Here is a 12,917-nt window from a genome sequence, read left to right on the forward strand (position 1 = left end):
ACACTGCTTATATCATGGAGAAACCAGGAAGTGCAAAGTTCCTGTCTGGAAGATTTTCAGCTGGTGGGAAAACTTACTGTTACAAAGTGCTGACACTGGAGACTCCTTCCATAAGCATCAAACTGCACCCTATCAACAACACTTGATTTTTTTTATTATGCACACCTTTTCTATATGGGGATTATTTATTAAGATTTTAAATGTATATGCTTTCCAAACAACTCCCTGAAACTGACCAGTGAGGTGCCACTTCTACCTCTATAACAAATTCAAAGATGCAAAATAACCCCTTATCATACTGCTTTTAAAATCCAGTAGGCTTGCATGGTTATGATTACCCTCTACATAAACTGAACAGTAATATTTAGAAGTTGTCACATTCTACTCCCTTTTAAGTCATACTTTTCACCACAACCCTAAAATTGTAATGTTATTTCAATCAGTTACAAAGTTTCGATTCAATATGATTGGCCAACTGATTCATTAAAAAAGAATCGGTTCATAAGAATGACTGACTGATTTCAGTCGAGTCCGGCATCGCTACAACTCTCTCGGTTTGGTTCAACTTCTCAGACTGTAAAGCCGCGAAACAATTTAATCTAGTTGTTTATTTGTCTTTTTTTTTCTTCTTCGTCGGATATTAATTAACATCAAGATTAGGCTAATTTCTGTTTGAGTAAGCTGTATGATGCATAGCACCGAGGTCATGCAACGCTCTATATTCGTGAGTGCACGAATATTACATGCTGCATGGTAGCGGTAACCTTGACATTTCTGTACTCAATTTGCAACTAATGTCACGCGTATATACACATCTGGGACCAAATATTTATTAAATATTCTAGCTTGAACTTATAATACTACACCTGTTAAGTCTTCACGTTAAAGTTTTGCAGCGGAGATCCTAAAATTTGTTGTAAAAAACAATAAGCGATGTCATGTATGCAGCCCCAGATGGCGATGTAGTGCTGTTTAATATACTACCGTACACCATGTAATGTTCGCGCACTCTCAATTTGGGCTTTAGCCTAACGGTCTGACGAGAAAATCGTTCCTTTGTGTTTGATCAAGCTAGCGAATACACTGCAAGATATTAAAACTTGTCAGAACAAAACTGTTTCCGTGCTGCATAGTGAATACATATTTCACTAGATAGTTAATTATGCTCCCCTATTGATTGAGCTAGCCTTTTCCCTCCATAAATGAGTAGCTAGTTAACTAGCCACCTGCTTCGTTATGGTAGTGTATAATAATAAAGTATTTTATAAATCTCTCAAATCTTTTCCCACAGGTCCACAGCTGTGTGTTTTTTTTTTTTAAAGGAAATGGATTGGTTTCACTGTAACAACTGTTTTCTGAGGCGAGGCAATAACTTTGTGGTGTCGAGCTGTGGCCATGTTCTTTGTGAGGGCTGCACCCAACCAAGTGAGATATAGATATACGATCTTGGAATGTAATGTCATGCAGTGTTTTACAGAGTAAATAGTTCTTCAACCACGATGGAATAAACCATTATAGGCCTAGGACATACAGTCTGTAGTTACATATGCAAGACAAGTCAGTTCCTGTTATCGCTTGCATTATTCCAGCTATAAACAGATAAACGTTCTCTCAACAGCCTCTTGTTTTCCTCCATCTTGAAGTTTCCATCTTGTAATGAGACAAAAATGTTTAGTGTGTCATGTTACTAAAAAAAACAAAACAGTAAGCACAAAGTTCTCTGCCCTGATACAGACTGTTACACTATGCTAAAACTGGAGACTCCTTCCATAAATGTTACATCTATTCCATATCCTTACATGCACACGTAGCCAAAATTTTTGAAAAACATGTAAGATCCAGCTCGGTCTGACCAACTAACAGCTGGTCACAAACACAGGCCAAGCTGGTCAAACTGGTAGCCTGTCTTCATCGGCTCTTAACGCTGGTAGAAAGGAAAGAGTTTCTGCAATGTTGTAGATAAATTCTTTGTAATAAATTAACAGACCATTAAGGCGATTGTGAACTTATTGATCAATTTTGTAAAATGCAGGAAAATAATTTATCAACTGCTTAAGATGGTATACCAGTTTGGCCAACACTGCCAGTGTTTTCGCTTGTCAGATTCAGCCGGATTAGGATTGCTTCTAATATTTTTGTCTCTGGCGTCCTTCTCAGATCACTGCTGTGTGTGTCAATCCAGCTGCAGCTACCTGCCTATATCTGACCAGGTTTGTGTGATAGGTTGACTGTAAGTGTAGACACTTTCCTACAGTAGGTAGGGATTGTGCCAAATAGATTGGTATTTGGAGGTATACACAATTCACTTTATCTTGACTACAACACCAGTCCCCAGCTGAAGAAAAGCAGCCCCTAGCATGATGCTTCCACCACCATGCTTCATTGTGGGTATGGTGGGTTTATTTGGGTGATGAGCTGTCTTGTTGTTGCACCGGGTTATACACAGTAAATGTATTTTGGTCTCATCAGATCATAACACTTTTTACCACATGGCTGGCAAAATTTAGGCAGGCTTGAATGTTGGAGTATTTTTTCATGACAAAGAGTTTCCGCCAGCCGCTCTACCCCATAGCTCAGACGTGAAGAATCGAGACTGACCAGTACTTGTCAGATATTCCTGCACGTGCTATATCACATTAATGGTGGGAAAAGATTTGATGGGACTTATCTTAGTTTAAACCTGCAATTTTAACAGGGTTGTGTATACTTTTTATATTCACTGTGTGAGGTGATGCCATTTTAAAGGGTTTTGAAGTCACCCTCAATTTTATAATCCATTTGGGGAATTAGGTTTTAGCGTTTTGACTTGTAGTAGTGATATTCTTTTTAAGGAAACAGGGCAGAGCTGAAAGTAGAATTTATAAAATAATGTGGTCTTCATTGCCTGTCTTGCCATTGTCCATACTGTGTGACTTTAAATTGGTCCAGACTTTTCTCCAGAAACTTTGTTCTTATGGTCTCGATTGTGGTGCCATGACATCGATTTTGGAACACATTAATTATAATAAAATATTTATGGCTCTTCTCTCCGGATATGTTTTTTTTGTTTTATTTTGTTTTGTTTTTTAAGTTAGTGTAACACGTTCCCCAATAACTGCAGCAATTCCCAGTCCCCTTGCTTCAACAGAAGGGAAACAGAGCAGTTTTTCTCTTCATATATTTAAAGTTGTACAGATATTCAGCATTAAGTGAGTGCCCCTGTTTGAATGATTAAAGAGCGATTGAATGATTATTGCCCCTGTAAGAACGATTTAAGTAAAACTGTTTGCTTGACATTGTTTGTTTGTCTTCTTTTGTCCACGCCCATTATCTTTGTTGAACTTGCTGAAGATGAAACCTCAGGAGCAGATGTTCTTCAAAAACCCAATAAACATCATTCAAACTCGACTGGAGCGTATTGCACAGGTCTATATTGTAATGTTTTTGTATACAGATTTAATATGCTTTATGATGGTGAGCTCATACTTTATATTTTGGAAAAAAACAAAGAAAGTGCCTACACATGCACCTTAAATGTTCTTAAATGAGTAACTTTTCATTTCTACAGTATGTTTTAATGTTGTCACTGCTGTTTGAAGTGAATTAATGAGATGTCATTATTAGCTATACATATACCTCATTAATTCATTCATTCATTCATTCATTTTCCTTCCGCTTTTACTTATGGGGGTTGCAGTGGCAACAAGTTGAGAAGCCCAGACTTCTCCATCCCAAACCACATATTCCAGCTCCTCCTAGGAGATCCCCAGATGTTCCCAAGCCAACTGTTAGATATAATGTATCCATTGGGTTGAGGGTCTACCCCAGGGTCTCCTTCCAGTGTGAAATACCTGATACAGGTCTAGATGAAACACACCAAGGGGCGTTCTTGTAAGGTACCGAAACTACCTCAGCTGGCTCCACTCAATTCAGAGGAACATTGGTTCTACTCTGAGGCTCTTAAAGATGGTCAAGCTCCTATGACAGAGACCAGCCCAGCCACCCATCGGAAATAATTTTGTAAACTTTCTTATTTAGAAGATTTTGATGAGAAATCTGTTATTTGCAGAACATAAATAAGCAAAATATTTTACCCAGATGAGGACGGGTTCCCTTCTGAGTCTGGTTCCTCTTAAGGTTTCTTCCTCATATCATCTTAGGGAGTTTTTCCTCACCACCGCCACCACCGACTCGCTCAATAGGGATAAATTCACACATTTAAATTCTGTATCCTGTGTTTATATGTTTCTGTAAAGCTGCTTTGAGACCATGTCCATTGTTAAAAGTGCTGTACAAATAAGACTGAATTGAATTGAAAGTATTCACAAAGCCTAGTTCTGTTCGAATCTTTTTTGTCTTTGAAAATGCTTTTGCAACAAAAAAAATCTGCCAATTAGTGTGCAGGGGACCGAATTCTCCTGATGCTACATCCAAAATCATTGATACAATATTTTATATAATTATAACTCGTATACGAATATCTAAAATATGGTAAACCATTAATTATGATCTTTTTCTGTTTGGGAGCTTATATCATTAAGAATAACTATGAATCTGCATTTTGCAGGCTTCTGTACAGTTTTGTAAATGTATTTCGTGCAACATTATAATATTAGTATAAGTAAGGTTATTTTGGCCCAAGCCTTTAGTAAACACTGCGCATTATTTAGTTTTTAACTTTCGTTTCCTTTCGTTTTTTGTTCCCAGATTGCGGCATTCCAGAGAAAACAGAAAGAGAGAGTCATAGCCTTCCACAAGCACAAATTTGTGGAGATGGAAAGAAGACTAAAGGAAGTCAATGAACAGTACCACAGGTGCAAACAGTAACCTTCCAAATTTATTATGTTCTCTAGTCTCAAATTTGGCTCCAATATGGCACTTTGTGTCTTATGTATCTCTTGTGTTATAGTGTTATAGTGGGAATGACCGTTAAGAACGATATACTGTAACGGGCTTATGTTTATTACTGACTGCGTTGTGTAGAAGTATGAGAATTGGGCCCAGTAAAAATACCAGTTCATATACAGTAGATCCATCAAGTTCTTATTTTCTGTCCTCGTCTTTGTGTTTAGGCAGGTGTCAGAGCTCAGGAAGGAGAATGCTGAACTTAGGAAGCCTCTTTCCCAGAGGAGGGTGAGACAGACGGATATGTTTGTGTGTATACTAGGTGTGGTTGTAAAAGAAAATACTGCAAAAAAATACTAGAATCTGTCTCTCTCCTAACGCACAGGTATCACCTGGGACATTTAAGGCTAACGGGTATTATCAATACTTGTTCACTTTAAATGAGTATTTGTGTATAGTGTGTAATTCACTAGCAATTCTGACGGTTTGAATAATAATCCCGTTTATTCGCTTGCTTTTCTTTTTTATTCACAGAAGCATTCCAAGGATGACATTACCAGTGGCCGTCACTTCCCCAGGTATTTAGTGACTGAATGGCTTAACAGGGTTATTTCCTGGCTTTAAGTGAGTCAGGTGACAGACTGGTGAAGCAAGGATTGGGTTCCTTCAATATCCTCCACATAGACCTAGCTTTCTGCATAATGTTAAGATGGTTAGCTGCCTATTGAATTCTTTATTGTGGAAAACATCCTGCTATGCCATGTATATATTTTTTGGAATAAATAAACGTGTTCGTTTACAGAAGATTATATTATAGCTTTCTCTTCCATTTCCCAAAGTCACTCCCCTCTCCAGGACTGTAAGGTAGATAACACTTAATTGAACTCTTAATTATTTTGTTCCTTTTAATATTGTGCTATATACTAACGACTCACTTTACAGGCAGTGCTATTTTGGAAATAAAAAGTGTATCTTTGTTCACTTTTGATAGTCACCCAGGTTCCGGTGATACCATGGAGAGGTTTCGACACTTCACACCCAGCATGGCAGTGAGTTTTTAATTGTTCTTTTACAGAGAAATCCCGTTTTCTTTTTCTTTTCTTAAAGAATTTTTTTCATTTTTATGTGAAAGTCTCTGCTAGATTCAGCCACCCCTGTATCCTCTCTGAGTTCACTGAACGAGCATGGATTTAGTAAGTTGTGCTTACTTTCAAAGCCTACATCGACATAACTGCTCTAAGCACACATTGCAGCTCATTTACTACATTTCATTAACTTGTACGCAAAATAATCAGGTTTCACTTGGTTGCCATGCAACACATTGATATGTGTGTGATATGTGTTAAAAAGTTGTCATATAAGCATTTTGGGATTTATCCTCCACCAAACCTGAAAATCTCAATCAAACATGTCCAGTGAAACACATCTCTTCTCCAGTGAAAGATGTTTGGAGCAGTAATAATATCGCCCTCTTGATAATAATGCACTCTTCTCATTTTAAGGAACACCCACTCCTCTTACCACACCAGTGAGGTACGTTAAATATAGTCAAACAACATTAATAAGCATTCAAGTTCAAATTGGTATAAAGTTTAATATAGAGAATTTGCTTTCATTTTTATTTTTATTTTTTTAGGCCAGACCATGTAACTCCAAACATTTTTCAGTTCCAGTTGTTGCCTGGGGCAACATTTCAGTCTCCCCAGCCATGGAATGTGTAGTGATCCGGTATCTAAGCAAGACATGCCGTATCAACTGGGTTGGTTGTAAACGTGACACCTATAGATCCCATTTGTTTCAGAGAAATTAGATTGCAGCAGCAGTGGTTTAAATGTACCCTTATTTCAGTTTGTATGTTTTAGATACGTTAATGGGTATAATGACCGTAAACTCAGTTGCATTTGTGCAGGTCAAAGCCTGTTTGTGAAAGATTTGAAGCAAATGGAAATGTGTTATTTCTTGTTTACGTACTGTTGCAGTCCTATAAAAAAGTAAAGTTCTGAAATTCAAGCTTTGAAGTCCTTTTTTTTAAGTTTTCTAAAAGGCCAGTAGAAATCATGCCAGTTTCCAAGAGTAATTACGAGAAGGATCCTAGACATTCCAGGAATTTCAGGAACGAATGAGGCCTACGCATGAGAATTTCTCAAATGTGGTCATGTTGCCATAGAGGTCAGATTTGTGAAGCGCTGATGATATTGTGGAGGTCTGCACAGGTCTTCCTGTTTTCACCATTGAGCTCTGTAACTCCTTCAGTGTTGTAGTTGGCCTCTTGGACACCCCCCTCAGATTTCACAGTGCTCATAGGAAGGTTCAGAACTTTGCTGATCTTTTTATAACCTTGTCCAGCTTTTTTTTCCTCCTAACAACTTCATCTCAGAGCTTCACGGGCAGTTCCTTGGTCTTCATGACAGCAGGACTGATCTGATCTCCCATTTTAACTGTGAGACCTCCCATATATTCATTGTGCAACCATACAGTCGGACACAGCTGGATTTGAAGTGAACACAGGTGTACCTTGTTTAACATATTTAGTGTGAGTGCTCAAAAAAGTTAAATACTATTCCTAATTTACAGTGCTGCTTGAAAGCTTGTGAATTTTCTATATTTCTACATAAATGTGACCCAAAACATCAGATTTCACACAAATCCAACAAATCGATAAAGAGAACTCAGTTAAACAAATGAGATTTTACTGAATTTACAGAATTTACTGCAGTTACAATCAGATTCATGAGTAATAGTGCAATAAAAGAAACATTTAAACTTTAGAAAAATAAAATAAAAAATGAGACAAAAATATTATATGTTCTCATTCATTTATTGAGGAAAATCTTCCAGTATTACATATCTGTGAGGGGTAAAAGTATGTGCACCTCTGCTTTCAGTATGTGGTGTGACCCCCTTGTGCAGGAATAACTGCAGATAAACGTTTGGGGTAACTGTTGATCAGTCCTGCACATCAGCTTGGAGGAGTTTTATCCCGTTCTTCAGTACAGAACAGCTTCAACGCTGGGATGCTCGCTTCAGGTTCTTCCACAACATTTCTATTGGATTATGGTCAGGACTTTGACTTAATTCTTCTTTAACCATTCTTTGGTAGAACAACTGTGCTGCTTAGGGTCGTTGTCTTGCTGCATGACACACTTTCTCTTGAGATTCTGTTCATGGATAGATGCCCTGATATTTTCCTTTAGAATTTGCTGGTATCATTCATTTGCTGGTATATTCAGAATTCATTGTTCCATCAGTGGTGGGAAGTCATTCTGGTCCACATGCAGCGCGTTAGCATATTTTTCAGTAAATATATTTCCAATGAGGCTATTCACATGAAAAGCTGAGCTGGTTTTGGCACCTTACAATTTTTATTAACTCAAGAAATCCACACGTATAAAGAAATCACAACACTGAGTCCTTAAATAAAGTTATGTGTAATAAAGTGGAATGACACAGGAAAAAAAGTATTGAACATGCTAAGAAAAAGCAGTTCTCCAGGGCAAGGTAAGGCAAGGAACCAGCTGAAATCTGTAAGTAGTTAGAAAGTAATTATACTTCCTATCTGTGCAGATTAATATCAGCTGGGTTAGTAAATTGATGGTCTATAAAAAGGCTTGTCGTTTCCAAGGTGTCAAACAAGACACATCTCATGAAGGGTAAAAGCAAAGAGCTCTCCCAAGACCTTCACAACCTTATTGTGGTGAAACATATTGATGGAATCGGATACAGATGTATTTCAAAACTTCTGAATCCTAAAGAAAGCACCATTGGGGTCATTATCCACAAGTGGAAGCAACATCACTAAGTCATCAACCGGACACGCACAGGAACTCCTCACAAGATTTTTGACCAGGGAGTCAGAAGATTAGTCAGAAGAGTAGCCCAAGAGCCAAGGACCACTCGGAAAGAGCTCCAGAAACACTTGGAGGCAGCAGGAGCCATCGTCACAGAGAAAACAATAGGAAATGCACTCCACTGCTCACGCTCACCCCACAAGACTCCACTACTAAAGAAAAGGCATGTCAAAGCTGTTTAAAGTTTGCTACAACTCATTTGGACAAGCCTATGAAATACTGGGAGATGTAGTCTGGTCAGAGAGAGCAGAATTTAACTTTCTGGCTGTCATACTACACACCATGTTTGGAGAAGAAATGGCGCTGCACATCACCCTAAAAACACTACACCAGCAGTGAAGTTTGGAGGTGAAGCATCATGGTGTCGGGATGTTTTTCATCACATGATACTGGCAGACTTCATATAACTGAAGGAACGATGAATGGAGCCCTTTACCGGGAGATTCTTGAGAAGAATCTGCTGCCATCCACCAGGATGATGAAGATGAGACGTGGGTGGAGCTTCCAGCAGGACAACGATCCAAAGCATACAGCAAAGGAAACTCTCAACTGGTTTCAGAGGAAATAAATCAAGCTGTTAGAACGGCCCAGTCAATCACCTGACTCGAATCCAACTGGACAAGATTTAAAGACAATATGTTTAGAAGAACGGGCCAAAATCACACCTGAATACTGCAACCCATTAATTTCTTCATACAGGAAGCGTCTTGAAGCGTCATTACAAACAAAGACTTCTCCACTAAGTATTAAATACATTTCAGTTAGCGTGTTCAATCCTTTTTTCCTGTGTCATTCCTCTTTATTACACATGACTTCATTTATGGACTTTAATGTTTGGATTTCTTTATATTTGTGGATTTCTTGAGTTAATACTGATGTCTGGAGAAAAGTTCATGTGAATAACCTCATAGGAAATATATTTACTGAAAAAAAAAATGTTGATTCGTTAAATACTTATTATCCCCACTGTTGGTGGGATAAGGTTTTTATGCTGGAATGCAGTGTTTTCCTTTCTCCAAACATAACGCTTCTCATTTAAACCAAAAAGCTCTATTTTGGTCTCATCTGTCCAGAAAACATTTTTCCAGTAGCCTTCTGGCTTGTCCACGTGATCTTGCACACCATTGTTCGGTGTTCTGATGGTGGACTCATGAACATTAACATTAGTCAATGTGAGAGGGCCTTTAGTAGCTTAGAAGTTACGCTGCATTCCTCTGTGACCTCGCAGACTATTACACATCTTGCTCTTGGAGAGATCCTTGTTGGTCTCCACTCCTGAGGAGTGGAGACCAAACGCTTTACAGATGGTTTTGTGACCTTTTCCACCCAGATGAGCTTCAACAACTTTTTTTTTTTTTGAGGTAATCAGAAAAATAATTTGTTCATGCCATGATACACTTCCACAAACACGTGTTGTGAAGATCAGAGTCTGATAGATCCCTGTTCTTTCAGTAAAACAGGACACTCACTCACACCTGATTGTCATCTCATTGAGTGAAAACACCTGACTCTAATTTCACCTTCAAATTACCTGCTAATCCTAGAGGTGCACATACTTTTGCCTCTCACAGATATGTAATATTGGACCATTTTCCTCAATTAATAAATGACCAAGTGTAATATCTTTTATCTCATTTGTTTGAATTGGGATCTCTTTGTCTACTTTTAGGACTTGTGTGAAAATCTGATGATGTTTTAGGTCGTATTTATGCAGAAATATAGAAAATTCTCAAATTCCTAATTCACAAACTTTCAAGCACCACTGTATACACTGGGTAAATATTCAGACTCATTCAGTTTTTGCGTACTTTATTGTGTTAAAGATGTCCATCAGTCTACACGCAATAATGACAAAGCAGATATTTGAGCTCAGCTTTGAGTGTTCTTGAGTAAGTTCAAGCTTTGCACAACTGGACTTGGTGCAACTTCTTCCATTCTTCCTGGCAGATCCTCTCATGCTCAATCAGATTGGACAGGGATCATCTGTGAACTCCATCTTCAGGTCTCTCCACAAAGTCTGGGCTTTGGTTGGGCCACTCAAGGAGACTTGTCCCGAAGCCACGCCAGTATTGTTTTAGTTGTTTCTTTGGTCTGAAATTCACAGGGAACTGTGAGATCTTAGTCATTTTTAAATCATATTGAATCAGTTAAACTTGCAACAGGTGGACTCCAGTCAAGTTCTAGACACAGCTCGTGAAAAGTGTTAATGATTCACCAGAAGCCATGAGTCTAGAGAAAGACTTCGCAACAATAAATGCTTCCTGTATCTATTAAAACTTTGTGAACTGGGTTTACTTGTCTACTGTACAGGTGTGGATTACCCACATCTAACACCCAGTTCTAGCAGTGCTGCTTGTACTACTCAGATGATGGTCAATACAATAGCTTGATTAACTGGGCAGGAGTGATTGGGTCTTGGGTCTGCTCACACACAGCCATGGTGTAAAATCAACATAAGGCGCCTGAGCTTCTCAAAGAGACCTCAAGAGCAAAAACCAGACACTTAGGGTTCTCAAAAAAGAGAAATAACTACACAGTGGGACTCCATAAATAATGAACATTAGACCCTCTGGGTCATCAAAGAGAGAAGACGCTTAAGCTCCTATAAAAGACAAAAGACATCACACAGTTGGAAAAAGAGGATACCAGACACGAGTTCCTTCAAGAGAGAATGTCAGATTGTTCAGCTCCCCAAATATAGAAAAGGAAATCAGAAACACAGGGTCTTGGGTCTTGTAAAATATCACACACTTTTCAGGTCTTTAAAAAGGAATCAAAGACCATATTATATCAGGGCTTCCTCAGGAGATACCATTAAACACTTGACACAAAAAAGCCAACAATTGACTTCTCAATGGACAGAACACCAAAAAATGAAAATACATCAGACTCCAGGGATTCCTAAGAACAGAATATCAGCCCTATAGGTCTTCCAGAAAGGGAAGATCAAGCGCTTAAGATCCCAAAATGAGAGCAGACGGAACTATTTGGCCACAGTCACCAAAGGTACACTATACCGACTGTGGCTCTGGGGCACTGATGTTGGGTGAGGAGGCCTGGGGTGTAGTCAGCAATCCAGTTCATCCAAAAGTGTTCACTGGGGTTGAGGTCATGGCTGAGTGCAGGCCACTCCAGTTCTTCCCTTCCAACCATGGCAAACCATGTCTTCATGGAGCTCATTTTCTACACAGTGGCATTGTCATGCTGGAACAGGTTTGAGCCCCTTAGTTCCAGTTAATTCTTCAGCATACCCTGCTGGCAACAAAGAAAAATAGAAACCCTCATAGAATTTGTAATGGTTATAATAGGAATTGTATTGGTTTTAATGGAAACTGTAATGGTCCCTGTGGGTCTCTACTGGTAATTTGTTGCCTTCTTTTGGTGGCATGTTATGTCTAGTGGATACCATTAAGGACCAATAATTGTAATGGGTAATAGCTGATGGTTTGTAATGGAAATGTAGTGGAAACCATTAGAATTTCTGTGATGGTTTTCAGCAGGGCACAAAGACATTCTAGACAATATGTGCCTCTAACTTTGTGACAAGAAGCAAAGGTGTGATGTCCACATACTGCATACAATGTTTCTGGTTAAGATTGGGGGGGTGAATGGAAAACCCTAACCCTAACCCTAACCCTAAGTAGAAGAAGACCCAGCACGACTCAAATATACTAAGATGGATCAAAAGACCCAAAATCAGGTAGAACAGCAGTAGCAGTATATATTCCTCAGCAAAAGTTAAAATACCAAAAAGATCATATATCTGTATTTTTGACAGAATTGATAGCTTTTCCCTGGCATTACAGTGGGTTGAAGATAAACAGCCTGAAAGTTATGTGATATGGAACATGGGGCACAAGGCAGGGTACACCCTGGACAGGTGGCAATCCATCGCAGGGCACAATCACATACACATTCACACACCATGGACACTTTGGACATGCCAATCAGCCTACCATGCTTTTGCACGAATTACTGCATGCATGCAGCGTGGCATGGAGGCAATCAGCCTGTGGCACTGCTGAGGTGTTCTTGAAGCCCAGGTTGCTTTGATAGCGGTCTTCAGCTTGTCTGTATTGTTGGATCTGGTGTCTCATAGATTCTCTATGGGGTTCAGGTCAGGTGAGCTGGCTGGCCATTCAAGCACAGTAATACCATCCATCCATCTTCTACCGCTTACTCCTTTTCAGGGTCACGGGGAACCTGGAGCCTATCCCAGGGACACAGTAATACCACGGTCAGTAA

The 12,917-nt window shown here is 39.0% G+C and overlaps 1 protein-coding gene across 7 annotated transcripts; it reads left to right on the forward strand.

Annotated features, from left to right (window-relative positions):
• Window positions 1-465: 465 nt before the first annotated feature.
• Window positions 466-6,838, forward strand: LOC108267346 (RING finger protein 212B). Of its 7 annotated transcripts, none has more exons than XM_047156601.2 (13): window positions 466-724; window positions 1,292-1,425; window positions 2,158-2,210; window positions 3,331-3,405; window positions 4,687-4,793; window positions 5,052-5,112; window positions 5,210-5,238; window positions 5,359-5,402; window positions 5,664-5,688; window positions 5,816-5,873; window positions 5,957-6,017; window positions 6,327-6,357; window positions 6,461-6,838. In XM_047156601.2, exons 2-13 carry the CDS (start codon window positions 1,326-1,328, stop codon window positions 6,543-6,545), a joined length of 729 nt encoding a protein of 242 aa, XP_047012557.1. In that variant the 5' UTR covers window positions 466-724; window positions 1,292-1,325; the 3' UTR covers window positions 6,546-6,838. The 7 variants fall into 7 exon arrangements, with proteins under 7 accessions (XP_047012557.1, XP_047012558.1, XP_017326877.1 ...); XM_047156602.2 differs by having other exon boundaries at window positions 466-676; window positions 1,323-1,425; XM_017471388.3 differs by having other exon boundaries at window positions 467-1,239; window positions 1,323-1,425.
• The last annotated feature ends 6,079 nt before the right edge of the window (window positions 6,839-12,917 follow it).

The sequence above is a fragment of the Ictalurus punctatus genome, chromosome 7 (genome assembly GCF_001660625.3).
Source record: "Ictalurus punctatus breed USDA103 chromosome 7, Coco_2.0, whole genome shotgun sequence".
Classification (NCBI taxonomy): Eukaryota; Metazoa; Chordata; class Actinopteri; order Siluriformes; family Ictaluridae; genus Ictalurus; species Ictalurus punctatus.

What these genes read in the sequence shown, in the direction of transcription:
- LOC108267346 (XM_017471388.3), top strand. An exon ending in ACCTGCCTATATCTGACCAG is followed by an intron (nt 2,211 to 3,330) that starts GTTTGTGTGATA and finishes AACTTGCTGAAG; the next exon opens with ATGAAACCTCAGGAGCAGAT. An exon ending in CCTCTTACCACACCAGTGAG is followed by an intron (nt 6,358 to 6,460) that starts GTACGTTAAATA and finishes TTATTTTTTTAG; the next exon opens with GCCAGACCATGTAACTCCAA.